Here is a 15,986-nt window from a genome sequence, read left to right as displayed (position 1 = left end):
TTCGTTGTTTTCTTCCCCTCCCCCGTTGGATTTAGGGTTAGGGCGTCGTTAGCCGCGGGCCACCGCCGGCGCCGGCGCGGACGAGGATGGGTTTGTGTTCCCGCGGTCGAGGGAGGCGGCGGGGTGGCGTTCCCGCGGTCGAGGGAGGCGGCGGGATGGCGTTGTCGCGGTCGAGGGAGGCGGCAGGGTGGCGTTCCCGCGGGTCGAGGGAGGCGTCGGGGTGGCGTTCCCGCGGGCAGAGGGAGTTGGCGCGGTGGTGAATTTGAATCTGGTAGCATTCCAGCAACTGGATTGATTCAGGGAAGCAAACCACAACTCTTTTCTACATGTTGATGTCTTGCTGACCCAATCATTAGCAGGTTTTCCTTGGCCGCCAAGGGATTTAGGTACTTGACTAATCGAGGTACAGGGATGTTTTTAGCTTATGTTTTTGGAGAATCGATGGGGATGTTGAGTCGGTTTAGAAATGACATGATAATGCATTTCATGATGAACCTAATGGAATCAACTTTGGTATTCTAGATGTTGTTGATAGTTTACAAAGTATGACTTTCAAAATGTCTGATATGCACTATATAACTTTTGCCAATGAATCACTACTCGTTCTGCTGTGCAACCCAACATCCCTAAATTCATAGGTTTGTCAGAATTTTTTAGGTGTTCATGTATGTGTTTTTCCTAGCTTCTGATGGTTCGGTTTTATGGTTTTATTGACTTGTGTTTTTTCCTTTTTTGTAGATGTTGCAGGTAACTCTGGTGAGAATGAGGGGAGTAAGAAGGCTAAGAAGAAGATTAAGAAGAAAGGCAATCTATGTGGCTTTAAGTCAAGGTTTAACTCAAAAAGGCTGGCTCAGATTGGGAAGCAAATATCACCGGAAAAACAGAGAATCATAAGGGAGGGACCGTTTGGAGACTTGTTGGACATCCGGTCTTTCAAGGTGCCCCATGAGCTCATTGAGTTTGTTGCGATGAACACGAATCACGTACTCTCTGAGTTCAAACACAAGAACAAATCTATCACCTTCAGCAAGCTTATGGTGAAAAGGATTTTCAACGTGCCATCCGGTGATAGACCCGTGAAGCTTCTAAAGAAGAGTGATGAACATGATCTTCGCAGCATCTACAAGGAGGGGAACAGGGCTCCAATCGCCCATGTTGTCAAGTTGCTCACTAGTTGCAGTGAGGAGGACGTGGTTATGATAAATAGGACTTGGGCACTCCTTGCATTGGCAACAGTTTTGTGCCCAGGCATGGGCAATATGGTGAATCTCGAGTATCTTGCTTCCCTCGAAGATATGTCTTTGGTGCATGAATTCGCTTGGGATGAGCACTTGTTGGCACGAGCTATGGAGGAGGTTGGAGTCTTTCAAGAGAAGAAGAGGATGCAAGCAAACGCAGAAAAAGAGTTTCAGATTGCTTCATGCCTTCCCATGTTAGCGGTATGCAATGCAACATTACGAAATACCTCCATCTTTCCCCTTTGTTGCATGAAACCTTCATGCCTTTATGTTTTTTGTTGGCTAATGTCCTTTTTCCATGACATGCAGATCATATACATGGATCATGTTGATATCCCGGCTGGCCTCCCAAATGAGCATGCTATTGATTATTCCGTGCCAAGGATACGTTTTGTTTGCCAAAAGGATTTTGAGTGGTTGGATAAAGTTGACAAAAACAAGCTCACTCTTGTCCAACCTTTCTACGGGAAACACACCCATGTAATTTTGCTACATCCCGCCTATGTATTTTCCTTTGTCAATGAGTATTAACACACCCATGTAGCAATCTTTGCTTTTCCAATTTAGTTTATGGAAGCTTTCTTATTTATGCCACTCATATTTTGTTTTCCTAGATCCGGAGTTTGTGCAACACCCCCTATGCAGCACAACTTGTGGGACAGGAAGTTGGTGCTGAAGCAGCTAGTGGGAAGGGAGTTGATGCTGAAGCACCTAGTGGCCAAGGAACTAGTGGCCAAGGCAGCCAAATTCAAGGTGCTGAAATTCAAGCAAAGGACTCTCAATCAAATGAGGCTCAACAAAATGTTGATGCTGAACCACACCTATCATCATCGCTCAACGATTGGCTGCAGAATCATTCCCTAGCATGCAAGATCTAAGGGTACATTATCTTTTTCATTGTATTCATTTCCTGTTTACCTTTGGCTTCGCATTATTTTATTATACCCAGTTGCAAGTGTATATTTATTTTGATGCATCCTTCATGTTGATGTGCAACAACCATGTTCTGTTTTTGCTTCATATGTTGTTCAAGTTCATACATACTATGCTTTTTTGCTACACCCATATGTCTAATGTGCTACAACTACATTCTGTTTTTGCTTCAACCATGTCATAGTTTTGCTACATCCATATCATTAATTTGCTACCTACATAGTTGACAGTAAATTGCTACAGTCACACTCTTTATCTGATACGTAGTGACACAGCATCATACCTACTTGTTTTATCGCTTCATCCATACCACTAATGTGCCACACCCACATTTGTGTTTTTTTACATCCATACACATGACTAAAATGTTCAATACTTGCCTTCTTGTAGGTACCAACTCAGTTTCAAATGCTTTACGACAAGCACAAGGGTATTTTTGCATCGGAGGTGGATGATGTTGTTGGCAAGTTTGGACAGTGTTTAAAGGGATTGCAGTGCAACCGGATGGCAGCCCTCCTTCGTGATGTTGGAGACGCCATCACAGCTACCAGTGAGCCCAACTTCTCCTTTAAAGCACCTATCATGGACGAATGTCGCGGAAAAGAGAATGATGCTAAAGGTGCAAATGCTGGCATTGGTGCTCAAGCTCAAGCTGAAGGTACAACACCTAGCATTAACAAGGATGAAGTCACCGGATTGAAGCAACAAGTTGCAACCGAGGCTGCTGAAACTCCTGAGCAACAACGAGTGAGTTTCGAGATGGAAGGCAACATCTCACCTCACAGCCCCCCACTCTTCTATGATGCACCCAGGAGTGCGACAGCCGGCATTTGGGACGACGAGCCATCCTGTGAGTTGTTCCCAAAGGGCTCCGAAGAGTACGAGATGATGCATTGCACGGATGAGCCTATAACCAAGAAGAGCGCAGTCAACCCCATATTTGAAAACATCCCCGTGTTCCCTGTTTCAGACGATGATGGCAGCCCAAGTATGCTTCCTTCCTCCTGCATCATTTATTTTTGTTTTTCTCCATCTCTTTTTTTTGCTACATATGTGTGATTGCAGCAAATACTCTTTTGTACAATCCATTGCAAACTCATCCATTTTTGTTGCTTGCTACAGCCCCTAAGATGGTCGCTACAGAAGAGCAAATTGTTGATGCAAGCAGTGGCCCTAGCACACATGACAAGAACACTAGGAAGAAGAGGATGGCCAAAGTTCCAGCCGTAAAAAATACCAAGGCAAAGAAGCAAAAGGTCGATGCAGCTGTAGCCACATATGAGAAGTATGTAAAGCATGGGAAACCATTGAGGAGATCACATGCCAATGAACAAGTGTGAGCTACCTTAAGCCCTATCTCTTTTTGCTTTCTGTTTTTTTTCCTGCTCGAAACAAATGATTCATTCGGTTGCATCTATGGTAACAGGACACCTTTCATAAAGATAGGTGGATTTTACATTGGATACAAGAAATTCCTGGTATGCTTCAAGCCTCGCGGGGATATGAATGATGAGGTTATGTCCCTATGTATCGAGATGAACAACGTAGCATCCCGTGCAGCAAGTGGTACTAATCTGAAGAAATACATGTTCTCAGTCCACGCGGGGGTAAGTTTTTACAAAAACAAGCAATGCTTCATTCCTTTTTTCTTCACATTTTTTGTTGCAACACACACTAACCATTTCGAGGTGTCTTTCAAATAGATCTTACTAAAACAAGACCCAACAACCTTCCAACCAGCAAAACTCATACCCGAGCTTGAAAGGGCTGTGACAAAGTTCAAGGCGAATAAATATGACCTCGTAAGTTTCTCGAGAGCCTTTTTTTGTTTCACACCACAAATACTTTCAAAACATGATCCAATGATGTAGCATTTTCCTTCGAAACATATGTAGCAATTATTATTGATGTTTACAACATCTCTTTGAAACATATGTATCAATTCTAGTTTGTTGTTGAATGCTTTTTTGTTTGTAGTTACAACATTGGAAAGCTTACGTTCATTCCTACTAGGCTGTAACATTTTTTACATGTTCTGAGTACCTTTTTTGCCTTTCTTTTGTGTTTTACAGCTTTTTGTCACAATTGTTCATGAAAAGCATTGGATAATTGTTTGCGCAAACTTGCTATACAAGCAGTGGAATGTATTTGACTCAATCCATTCAAAAGGGAAACAATCTCCTTTGAAGAAGCAGGCCAATAACCTGGTAGGCTCATGCTCTCTATTTTTATTTTTTCTGTTTTCCCTTTGATTCATCTACATAAATGCCCTGTTGTCATCTTCACACACCTCATCCTTTTTTTTCAAACTTTGGTGCATGTTTTTCGGTTGTAGATCACAAACTTTGCAGCCCTCGCACAAGAGTACAGCCAATTCAATGTCAATGTTGGATCATTCGCCCGTGTTGACCTAGAGGATTACCCAAAGCAAGATAATCTGTGAGTTTTCTTTTTGAATTTTGCTTCAATGATGTGTTCCATTTCAACATTTTGTTGTTTCAACTATGCATCGGAACTATGAAGGATAAATTTTTTTATCTCACAGATGTGATTGTGGCTTTTTCGGGCTCAAATATGTGGAGAACTTTGATGGGAAGTCAATGAAAGAGTTCAATCAGGTACTTTCTTGTCATTTTGTTGCAATCTACTTTCTTTGTTTTCAATACTCATGCAACACAAGAATAATTAGTATCATACTTGCTTAATTTTTTCACTCATTTTTACAGGAAGATGTGGCGCGATACCGCATGGATGTGGCGCACAACCTTTGCACTCACCCAATGAACAATGCCCCAATGGAGCGGGCATTCATGGAAGAGTTGGCGGCTTAATTTGCGGGAGGGTTCAAGACGATCAAGCTCGTTTCCTTTCGTTAGGTCTAGAATCATGTCTGAGGTGGTAGCGTTCTGATGGTATTAGAGTAGTGCGCGTTCGTATGTACCCTAATGATACCTTCGGTAAACATATGTGTTCTTTTGGTATGTAAACCGATGATAACTTGATCTCTTTGGATGAAGCACTTCTTCCGTTTTTAATGGATGTGATCTTCTGCTTGCCAACATGATCATGCATTGACAACCATTTATTGTTTTGCTGGTTATGAGCTTCATCCATGGAAGTCTCAAGGGAATCTCTGTGCAATTTTCCCCTCGAAACCTTTTTTCATGAAAACAATATGTGGATGCTGCATTGTCACAGTCAAATTGTTGGAAGCTTACAAAAAATAGCTACAACCTTCTGTTAGATTTGTTGCAGGGCAAATTTTACATTTTTACCTGCAAATTAGCTACATCATGTGATATTATTGCTGGAACCATAATGTAAATAAGCTTCCTTCCCAAACTCTTGCTGCATAGCAAAATCAACACTTTAAATCAAATCATTCAAGGCTTTTTCCCTTTTTCATACTTGTTATTTTGCTTCAACCATGTTAAAAAAAGCTTCAACCATTGTTTGAAAAAGCTTCAACCATGTTTCCTAAAAGCTTCAACCAATATTTTTGCTTCAACCATGTTAAAAAAAGCTTCAACCATTGTTTGAAAAAGCTTCAACCATGTTTCCTAAAAGCTTCAACCAATATTTTTGCTTCAACCATGTTAAAAAAAGCTTCAACCATTGTTTGAAAAAGCTTCAACCATGTTTCCTAAAAGCTTCATCAATAATTTCAAAAAGATTCAACCATGTTTTTCAAAAGCTACAACCATGTTTCCTTAAAACATCAAACATGTTTTTCAAAAGCTGCAACCATGCTTTTCAAAAGCTTCAACCATGTTTCCTTTTTAAAAATGAATCAAGCTGTGGTAACAACAATCATTGAGTACTATTTTACAAAAAAAAATAGAAGTTGGCACCATCATAATTAAAAAACCAACATTCTGCTTGAAACCACACATGTAGTAATATGTTGCAATCCCAAAACACAAACATTCATAAGACATGGGGTGTTACAAGGTAATTCATCAATTTTTTCCCTCACGAAACATCCTAAAGTGTAAGGATTGGGCCGACACCCGGAGCTTTCGCGCTCGCACTCGCAGCAAGAAAAGCGGCAAGGAGTTGGCAGTTCTTCACATTGTGATCCTCATCTTCACAGTATTTGCATGGAGTCTTCTTTTCCATTGGCTTTGGAGCTTTCTTCGTTTTCGCTGCGTCCTTCTTTGCTTTCTTCTTCATTTCATCTTCTCGAAGCTCAATTAGTGGCTTCCTACGCTTCTCTTTTTCTTTTGGCCTCCCCTTTTTTGCTGACTTTGGTGGGTTTCGTAGTCCTACGGGGGGTGGATCCTGCTGCCCTGTACTTGGACCCCCTGAGACTTGTTCATTTGCTGCACGACCTTGCGCTTCTTCGCCTCCTGCAACCCCATCGGTCGCTCTAGCTTTAATCGCAGCAACCCCAACACTGCCCTGATCAATTAGCCCAGAGACAAAACTATAAGCTTCATCATTGAAGCATGCATCTGAAGCAAGTTTCCCAAACTTCCGGCAAAGAGAGTTAAACTTTAGGGTGTTTGTCGTGGGGACGCCAAAATGCATAGCTCTATGCCCATCGCCTGGTTCAAGTGCAAGGTCGGTTGCTCTCTTAGACCATCTTGGAAGCATGTAATTCGCAGGTATCGCTTGCACGTTCAGGTGCACCATGACACGGATGATATGTGGGCAGATCAGCCCACACATCTCAAACATGTTGCAACTACACATGTATGTATGATCTTCAGGGGCAACACGCACCGTGTACACTTTATGGTTGATGCCATCATTTGCAACAAGGCGAAACCAGACGACATTCCCTTGCAGCTGGTATTGTAGCCCATAGCCTGTTGATTTAGCCAATAGTTTCTGAAACTTGGAAAATACCTCTCTGGTATAGAAATCTGCAGCCTGCTTTTCAATGTTGTAACTGCAAAACAAAAAAGCTTCCAACATCAATAAGAATTGCTACATATGTTTCATTCAAATGCTGCAACCAAACTGTACTGGAAAACTAAAAAAAATGTTGCATGACTTTGGACTTACTTGCCCCAGAGTGGCGGCCTCGTCGCTTCATTGATGAAACCCGCATTGTCTTCACGATCAAACATTAGCTCCTGGCAAAGCTCAAACTGTTGCACAAATGTCCAAACCGAGTCTCCATGATGATTTAAAGTCTTGAAGTAGGAATTCAGGCCCTCGGAGCATCCAGTTGTTCCTGTGAATGGGAAGAACTTATTCCTAAAGTACATAGGAGCCCACGTCTCCCTGCTGTTCCACATGTTTTTGAGGTGTTTCTTATCAGCCACACCAAACAACTCGACCATCTGCTTCCACCGTTCTTCAAACTCCTCAACGGTATCTGAACCATTAATGCAACCATAAAATGCTTCTGCAAATGGCTCATCCTTGCCCAGCATCCTCCCTAGTTTTGTCCTTGCAACCCGGAAGACGTGCCACTTGCAACATCTGTGCATTGAATCTGGAAATACCATTGAGATGGCTGTAGCCATTGCCTGGTCTTGATCAGTCATAATGTTCAATGGATGCTCATTATTCATTGCCAACATCCATTGCTGGAAGACCCACTTGAAAGTTTCAATGGTCTCATCAGGCAACAAAGCACACCCCAAGCAAACAGTGTGTGTGTGGCTGTTAATGCCAACAAACGGAGCAAAGGGCAAGTTGTAGCGATTTGTGCAGAATGTGGTGTCGAAAAACACACAATCTTTGTACTTTGGATACAGGGCCCTTGTTCTCCCATCAACCCAGAAAAGCGCCCTAACAGCTCCATCTTCTTGTAGCTTCGAGAAAAAGAAGTTGGGATTCTCCACTTGTCTTCTCTCAAAGTACTCGATTGTTAGCTCCAAGTCACGCTCTGACAGGCCCCTTCGCAGCTTTGCTCTTGCATTTGTCACATCAGACTTCACATACGGCAAACTCCTTGGATCACAACACCGTGCATCTCCAAGCAAGCCCATCATATTAGCCGTTGATATGTTGCGATAGTGTAGTGAAGTGATGTATTGCATGTCTGCATCTGGGATCTTTCTGTGAGAGCGGCAAAATCTCCGACGCCCCCTTTGCAACATCAGCTGGTGTGTGTGATCGGCCTCAAAAACTGTCACAACCCAGCTACCGTCTTTGAGGTTAACACCCATACGAGCCTTGCAATCATACCGCTCCAACCGGTTTCTTTTCCTCTTGTCGCTCACATCCATATAGATGCCAGCTTGTTTGCTTGGAGATTTTTTGTTACTCGCATAGCTCATATCAACATCTTCACACTCATTTGTGGCAGCTCCGTCAGAAATGCCACCACCAACATTCTTCGAAGGATTTTTCCGTGAGTGTATGCACTCAAAAACTCTATAGATAAGAATGCGCTTCGGATCCGAGCTGCTTTTCCTACTATGTTTTGATGTCACAATGCGAGTACCAAAGCCCATCTTCAAGGCATATTCATTGTAAACACGCTGAGCTTCTTCAACATTGTCAAAAACCATTCCAACAAAAGGGACAACTGGCTGTGATGATATATCTTCATCCGGTTCATCAACAAGTGTTGCAGCATTTCCATTGGCATTGTCACTAGCCACACGGGCATTGCCATGATTTGGAGCTACACCATCGGTGTTCAGCTGCAACGAATCGTCACTATCATTTTGGGGAGTATCATTCAGATCAATTCCATATTCTTCTTCTTCATGCGCAACATTTTGCATATCATCATCAAGGAAAATTGATGCCTCAACAGCAACATTCTGCAATAAAATCAGCACCCAGGTCATTTTTTTTGCTCCTTGAAAAAACATGCAGAAAGCGCAAAAACAAAAAAAGTGGACGGAGCATGGCAATCATAATCCCAAAACAGTTCCTGTATGCAGCATTTTAGGATGCAGCATGCAACATCCAGCAAGTAGCATGTAGCAAATGCAACACATGCTTGTAACATTTTAGTAGCAGACAGCAGGAAGAAACATCTTACTAGCATTAATTGACAACACAAAAAACAAGCACAAGCATGTTCACAACATCTCTTTTCAATCTCATGCTCATCAAAGGTTGCAAAAAAAATTTGTGAACAAAATGATCTAGGGTTTGCAATTGGAATTCATACCAGATCAATTTCATCCCGGCCATGCCGTGCTGCATCTTGGAAGACCACACCAGGGTTGTAGTACCGTTGCAGCACCGGTCCACTACTACCAGGGTCTCCCCTCCTCAGTGGACTTCGGCCATGAACGACAGCGGAGCTTGAGCCCAAATCCATGGCGTCAAGGAGGTCATTACGGATGTATGACATGGTTGAAGCAAGTACAAGGCGGCTTGATAGGTGGGGGAGCCCATCCTCGAGGTGATTCGGTCGTGGGGAACAAAAAACCGGCGGATCCGGCCGCCGCCGCCGCGGATCGGCTACGGATAGGCGCGGGGGATCGAGCTCCCTTGTTTTTCTCGTTGTGGCTGTTCGTACAACGGTTGCAACAAAACGTTTTTTTTGCTGCAACGGTTGGTTTGGTGGTGGCCTAGCGCGGAAATCCAACGGTCCGTACTAAACGCATCGCACGGCTGGGGCTGGACCGGCCGAACCGTTCGGCCGGTGCGCCGGCGTAGATCGCTGGCCGCCTGCACGCGAAAACAGGCAACCCAGCCAACCAGCGCGCCGTGCGAGCCTACCCGTCATTGGACAATGAAAACGACTGCAAGGTGAAAATTAGTTTTAACCGGTGTGAAGATCCGATGGCTCAAACGCGCCAGAATGCAGACCCGACGGCCAACGAAGCTTCAAATCGGGGGAGCGTTCTAGGAGCGAGTTGGCTAGCCTCACTATTGTTTTAAATGATCATATCCATAGCCCGTTGATACGCCTAGTTGATGTGAGACTATCTTCTCCCTTTTGTCTTCACAACCACCATATACCACATATAGTGCTATGTCCATGGCTTGCGCTCATGTATTGCGTAAGAGTTGAAAAAGCTGAAGCGCGTTAAAAGGTATGAACCAATTGCTTGGCTGAAACCGGGGTTGTGCATGATGGGGGTATTTTGTGTAATGAAAATGAAGCATGGCCTAACTATATGATTTTGTAGGGATAAGCTTTCTTTGGCTATGCTATTTTGATAAGACATGATTATTTGTTAGTATTCTTCAGGTATTACTATTTTTATGTTTTATAAGCTTTTGTCTTGAATCATTTGGATCTGAACATTCATGCCACAATAAAGAAAATTACATTGAGAATTATGCTAGGTAGCATTCCACGTCAAAAATTCTGTTTTTATCATTTACCTACTCGAGGACGAGAAGGAATTAAGCTCGGGGATGCTTGATACGTCTCCAACGTATCTATAATTTTTGATTGTTCCATGCTATTATATTACTCGTTTTGGATGTTTATGGGCTTTACTCTACACTTTTATATCATTTTTGGGACTAACCTACTAACCGGAGGGCCAACCCGAATTGTTGTTTTTTTTGCCTATTTCAGTGTTTCGAAGGAAAGGAATATCAAACGGAGTCCAAACGGAATGAAACCTTCGGGAGCGATCTTTTTGAAACAAACGCAATCCAGGGGACTTGGAGTGGACGTCAAGCAACAGAGGAGGTGGCCACGAGGGTGCCCGGCGCGCCCCCTGGGGGTGGGCGCACCCCTACCGTCGTGGCCCCCTCGAGCGTCCACCGACCTACTTCCTCCTCCTATATATATACACGTACCCCGAAAACATCCAGGAGCACCACGAAAAACTATTTCCACCGCCGCAACCTTCTGTATCAGTGAGATCCCATCTTGGAGCCTTCGCCGGCGCTCCGCCGGAGGGGAAATCGACCACGGAGGGCCTCTACATCATCTCCAAGGCCTCTCAGATGAGTTGTGAGTAGTTTACCACAGACCTTCGGGTCCATAGTTATTAGCTAGATGGCTTCTTCTCTCTCTTTGAATCTCAATACAAAGTTCTCCTTGATCTTCTTGGAGATCTATTCGATGTAACTCTTTTTGCGGTGTGTTTATCGAGATCCGATGAATTGTGGGTTTATGATCAAGTTTATCTATGAGAAATATTTGAATCTCCTCTGAATTCTTTTATGTGTGATTAAGTTATCTTTGCAAGTCTCTTTGAATTATCAGTTTGGTTTGGACTACTAGATTGATCTTTCTTGCAATGGGAGAAGTTCTTAGCTTTGGGTTCAATCTTGCGGTGTCCTTTCCCAGTGACAGCAGTGGCAGCAAGGCACATATTGTATTGTTGCCATCGAGGATAAAAAGATGGGGTTTACATCATATTGCATGAGTTTATCCCTCTACATCATGTCATCTTTCTTAATGCGTTACTATCTTCTTCATGAACTTAATACCCTAGATGCAGGCAGGAGTCGGTCGATGTGTGGAGTAATAGTAGTAGATGCAGAATCGTTTCGATCTACTTGTCACGGACATGATGCCTATATACATGATCATGCCTAGATAATCTCATAACTATTCACTTTTCTATCAATTGCTCGACAGTAATTTGTTCACCCACCGTAATACTTATGCTATCTTGAGAGAAGCCACTAGTGAAACCTATGGCTCCCGGGTCTATATTTTATCATATAAGTTTTCCATGTATCTTTTATTTGCATCTTTTACTTTCCAATCTATATCATAAAAATACCAAAAATATTTATCTTATCATATTATCTCTATCAGATCTCACTTTCGCAAGTGGACGTGAAGTGATTGACAACCCCTTTATTGTGTTGGTTGCGAGGTTCTTGTTTGTTTGTGTAGGTGCGTGGGACTTTTGAGGAGCCTCCTACTGGATTGATAACTTGGTTCTCAAAAACTAAGGGAAATACTTACGCTACTTTGCTGCATCACCCTTTCCTCTTCAAGGAAAACCAACGCAAGCTCAAGACGTAGAAGTGGGCGCGCCCCCCACCCTCGTGGGCCCCTCGAACATCAACCAACCTACCTCCTTCGCCTATATATACTCCTGTACCCTAAAAACATCAGAGAGCACCACGAAAACCTAATTCCACCACTGCAACCTTCTGTATCTGCAAGATCCCATCTTGGAGCCTTCACCGGTGCTCCGCCGGAGGGGGAATCGACCATGGAGGGCCTCTACATCATCTCCAAGGCCTCTCTGATGAGTTGTGAGTAGTTTACCACAGACCTTCGGGTCCATAGTTATTAGCTAGATGGCTTCTTCTCTCTCTTTGAATCTCAATACCAAGTTCTCCTCGATCTTCTTGGAGATCTATTAGATGTAAATCTTTTTGCGGTGTGTTTGTCGAGATCCAATGAATTGTGGGTTTATGATCAAGTTTATCTATGAGAAATATTTGAATCTCCTTTGAATTCTTTTATGTGTGATTAAGTTATCTTTGCAAGTCTCTTCGAATTATCAGTTTGGTTTGGCCTACTAGATTGATCTTTCTTGCAATGGGAGAAGTGCTTAGCTTTGGGTTCAATCTTGCGGTGTCCTTTCCCAGTGACAGCAGGGGCAGCAAGGCACGTATTGTATTGTATTGTTGCCATCAAGGATAAAAAGATGGGGTTTATATCATATTGCATGAGTTTATCCTCTACATCATGTCATCTTTCTTAAAGCGTTACTCTGTTCTTCATGAACTTAATACTCTAGATGCAGGCAGGAGTCGGTTGATATGTGGAGTAATAGTAGTAGATGCAGAATCGTTTCGATCTACTTGTCATAGACGTGATTCCTATATACATGATCATGCCTAGATAATCTCATAACTATGCGCTTTTCTATCAATTGCTCGACAGTAATTTGTTCACCCATCGTAATACTTATGCTATCTTGAGAGAAGCCACTAGTGGAACATATGGCCCTCGGGTCTATATTTTATCATATAAGTTTTCATCTACTTTTATTTGCATCTTTTACTTTCCAATCTATATCATAAAAATACCAAAAATATTTATCTTATCTTATTATCTCTATCAGATCTCACTTTCGCAAGTTACCGTGAAGGGATTGACAACCCCTTTATCGTGTTGGTCGCGAGGTTCTTGTTTGTTTGTGTATGTGTGTGGGACTTTTGAGGAGCCTCCTACTGGATTGATATCTTGGTTCTCAAAAACTGAGGGAAAACTTACGCTACTTTCCTACATCACCCTTTCCTCTTCAAGGGAAAAACCAACACATGCTCAAGAGGTAGCAAGAAGGATTTCTGGCGCCGTTGCCCGGGAGGTCTTCGCTCAAGTCAAGACATACCAAGTACCCATCACAAACTCATCTCCCTCACATTACATTATTTTCCATTTGCCTCTCGTTTTCCTCTCCCCCACTTCACCCTTGCCGTTTTATTCACCCTCTCTTTCCCAATCTTCTCTCTCTTTCGCTTGGCTTTTTGTTTTCTCGTGTGTTGGATTGCTTGTCACATGGCGCAAGATAATACCAAATTGTGTGACTTTTCCAATACCAATAATAATGATTTCCTTAGCACTCCGATTTCTCCTCTTAATGATGTTGAATCTTGTGAAATCAATGCTGCTTTGCTGAATCTTGTTATGAAAGATCAATTCTCTGGCCTTCCTAGTGAATATGTCACTACTCATCTAAACAACTTTGTTGATTTGTGTGATATGCAAAAGAAGAAAGATACGGATAATGATATTGTTAAATTGAAGTTATTTCCGTTTTCACTTAGAGATCGTGCTAAAACTTGGTTTTCGTCTTTGCCTAAAAATAGTATTGATTGTTGGAATAAGTGCAAAGATGCTTTTATCTCTAAGTATTTTCCTCCCGCTAAGATCATCTCTCTTAGGAACGATCTTATGAATTTTAAACAACTTGATCATGAGCATGTTGCCCAATCTTGGGAAAGAATGAAATTAATGATTCACAATTGCCCTACTCATGGTTTGAACTTATGGATGATCATACAAAATTTTTATGTCGGATTAAATTTTGCTTCTAGAAATCTTGTAGATTCGGCCGTGGGAGGCACTTTTATGGAAATCACTTTAGGATAAGCTACTAAACTCCTTGATAACATTATGGCTAATTATTCTCAATGGCACACTGAAAAATCTACTAGTAAAAAAGTACATGCTATAGAAGAAATTAATGTTTTGAGTGGAAAGATGGATGAACTTATGAAATTGTTTGCTACTAAGAGTGCTCCTATTGATCCTAATGATATGCCTTTGTCTACTCTGATTGAGAATAATAATGAATCTATGGATGTGAATTTTGTTGGTATGAATAATTTTGGTAACAATGCTTATAGAGGAAACTTTAATCCTAGACCGTTTCCTAGTAATTCCTCTAATAATTATGGTAATTCCTACAACAACTTTAAAGAATTTATGAACTCTCAAAAGAATTTTAATGCTTTGCTTGAAAAATTGCTTAAAGTTGATGAATTGGCTAGGAACGTTGATACACTTTTGCTTGATGTTGATTCTTTGAAACTTAGATCTATTCCACCTAAGCATGATATCAATGAGACTCTCAAAGCCATGAGAATTTCCATTGATGAGTGCAAAGAAAGAACCGCTAGATTACGTGCTAAGAAAGATTGCTTTATAAAAGCGTGTTCTTCCAGTCTCCATGAAAATAATGATGAAGATCTAAAAGTTATTGATGTATTTCCTATTAAATAATTGTTTTGCAATATGAATCTTGATAATGATGGGACTGGAGATGAGTCGACTTTAGTTAAAAGGCGTCCCAATAATTTGGAGTTTTTAGATCTTGATGCTAAATTTGGTAAAAGTGGGATTGGAGAGGTCAAAACTTTACATAGCATTGAACCCACTATTATGGATTTCAAGGAATTTAATTATGATAATTGTTCTTTAATAGATTGTATTTTCTTGTTGCAATCCGTGTTGAATTCTCCTCATGCTTATAGTCAAAATAAAGCTTTTACCAATCATATTGTTGATGCCTTGATGCAATCTTATGAGGAAAAACTTGAATTGGAAGTTTCTATACCTAGAAAGCTTTATTATGAGTGGCAACCTACTATAAAGATTAAAATTAATGATCATGAGTGCTATGGTTTATTGATTTGGGATCTAGTGTTTCCACGATTCCGAAAACTTTATGTGATGTTCTAGGTTTCCATGATTTTGATGATTGCTCTTTAAACTTGCACCTTGCGGATTCCACCATTAAGAAACCTATGGAAAGGATCAATGATGTTATTCTTGTTGCAAATAGGAATTATGTGCCCGTAGATTTTATCGTTCTTGATATAGATTGCAATCTTTCATGTCCTATTATTCTTGGTAGACCTTTCCTTAGAATGATTGGTGCAATTATTGATATGAAGGAAGGGAATATTAGATTCCAATTTCCAGTAAGGAAAGGCATGGAACACTTTACAAGAAAGAAAGTTAAATTACCTTATGAATCTATCATGCGAGCTACTTATGAATTGAATGCCAAAGATGACACTACTTAGATCTATTCTCGCTTTTATGCCTAGCTAGGGGCGTTAAAACGATAGCGCTAGTTGGGAGGCAACCCAATTTTATTTTTGTTTCTTGATTTTTGTTTCTGTTTAGTAATAAATATTTCATATAGCTTTTGTTTAGATGTTTTTTCATGTTTTAATTAGTGTTTTTGCCAAGTAGAACCTATAGGATAACCTACGGTGATAGTTAATTTGATTCTACTGAAAAATAGAAACTTCTACGCGCACGAAAATAATTTTAGTAAATCACAGAAATATGCTTTTGCGTTGATTCTTTTTGATGTAGATCAATAGACAAATTTCCCAGGACTTACTATTTTGGTAGGATTTTTAAAGTTCCAGAAGTATTCAGAAGTTACAGATTCCTACAGACTGTTCTGTTTTTGACAGATTCTGTTTTCCGTGTGTTGTTTG

General features: G+C 41.4%; 1 protein-coding gene across 1 annotated transcript; it reads left to right on the top strand.

The window, feature by feature from the left end:
* Positions 1-86: 86 nt before the first annotated feature.
* LOC119360989 lies at positions 87-4,955 on the top strand. Its single transcript, XM_037626402.1, has 9 exons — positions 87-90; positions 739-864; positions 994-1,439; positions 1,548-1,718; positions 1,806-1,952; positions 3,875-3,973; positions 4,244-4,378; positions 4,507-4,610; positions 4,898-4,955. Exons 1-9 carry the CDS (start codon positions 87-89, stop codon positions 4,953-4,955), a joined length of 1,290 nt encoding a protein of 429 aa, XP_037482299.1.
* Positions 4,956-15,986: the final 11,031 nt, after the last annotated feature.

This window comes from Triticum dicoccoides, chromosome 2B (genome assembly GCF_002162155.2).
Source record: "Triticum dicoccoides isolate Atlit2015 ecotype Zavitan chromosome 2B, WEW_v2.0, whole genome shotgun sequence".
Taxonomy (NCBI): Eukaryota; Viridiplantae; Streptophyta; class Magnoliopsida; order Poales; family Poaceae; genus Triticum; species Triticum dicoccoides.
Note: the sequence above shows the minus strand (reverse complement) of the source record. Positions and strands in the feature narration are given on the sequence as shown.

What these genes read in the sequence shown, in the direction of transcription:
- LOC119360989 (XM_037626402.1), top strand. An exon ending in AGGCGAATAAATATGACCTC is followed by an intron (nt 3,974 to 4,243) that starts GTAAGTTTCTCG and finishes TGTGTTTTACAG; the next exon opens with CTTTTTGTCACAATTGTTCA. An exon ending in AGAAGCAGGCCAATAACCTG is followed by an intron (nt 4,379 to 4,506) that starts GTAGGCTCATGC and finishes TTTCGGTTGTAG; the next exon opens with ATCACAAACTTTGCAGCCCT.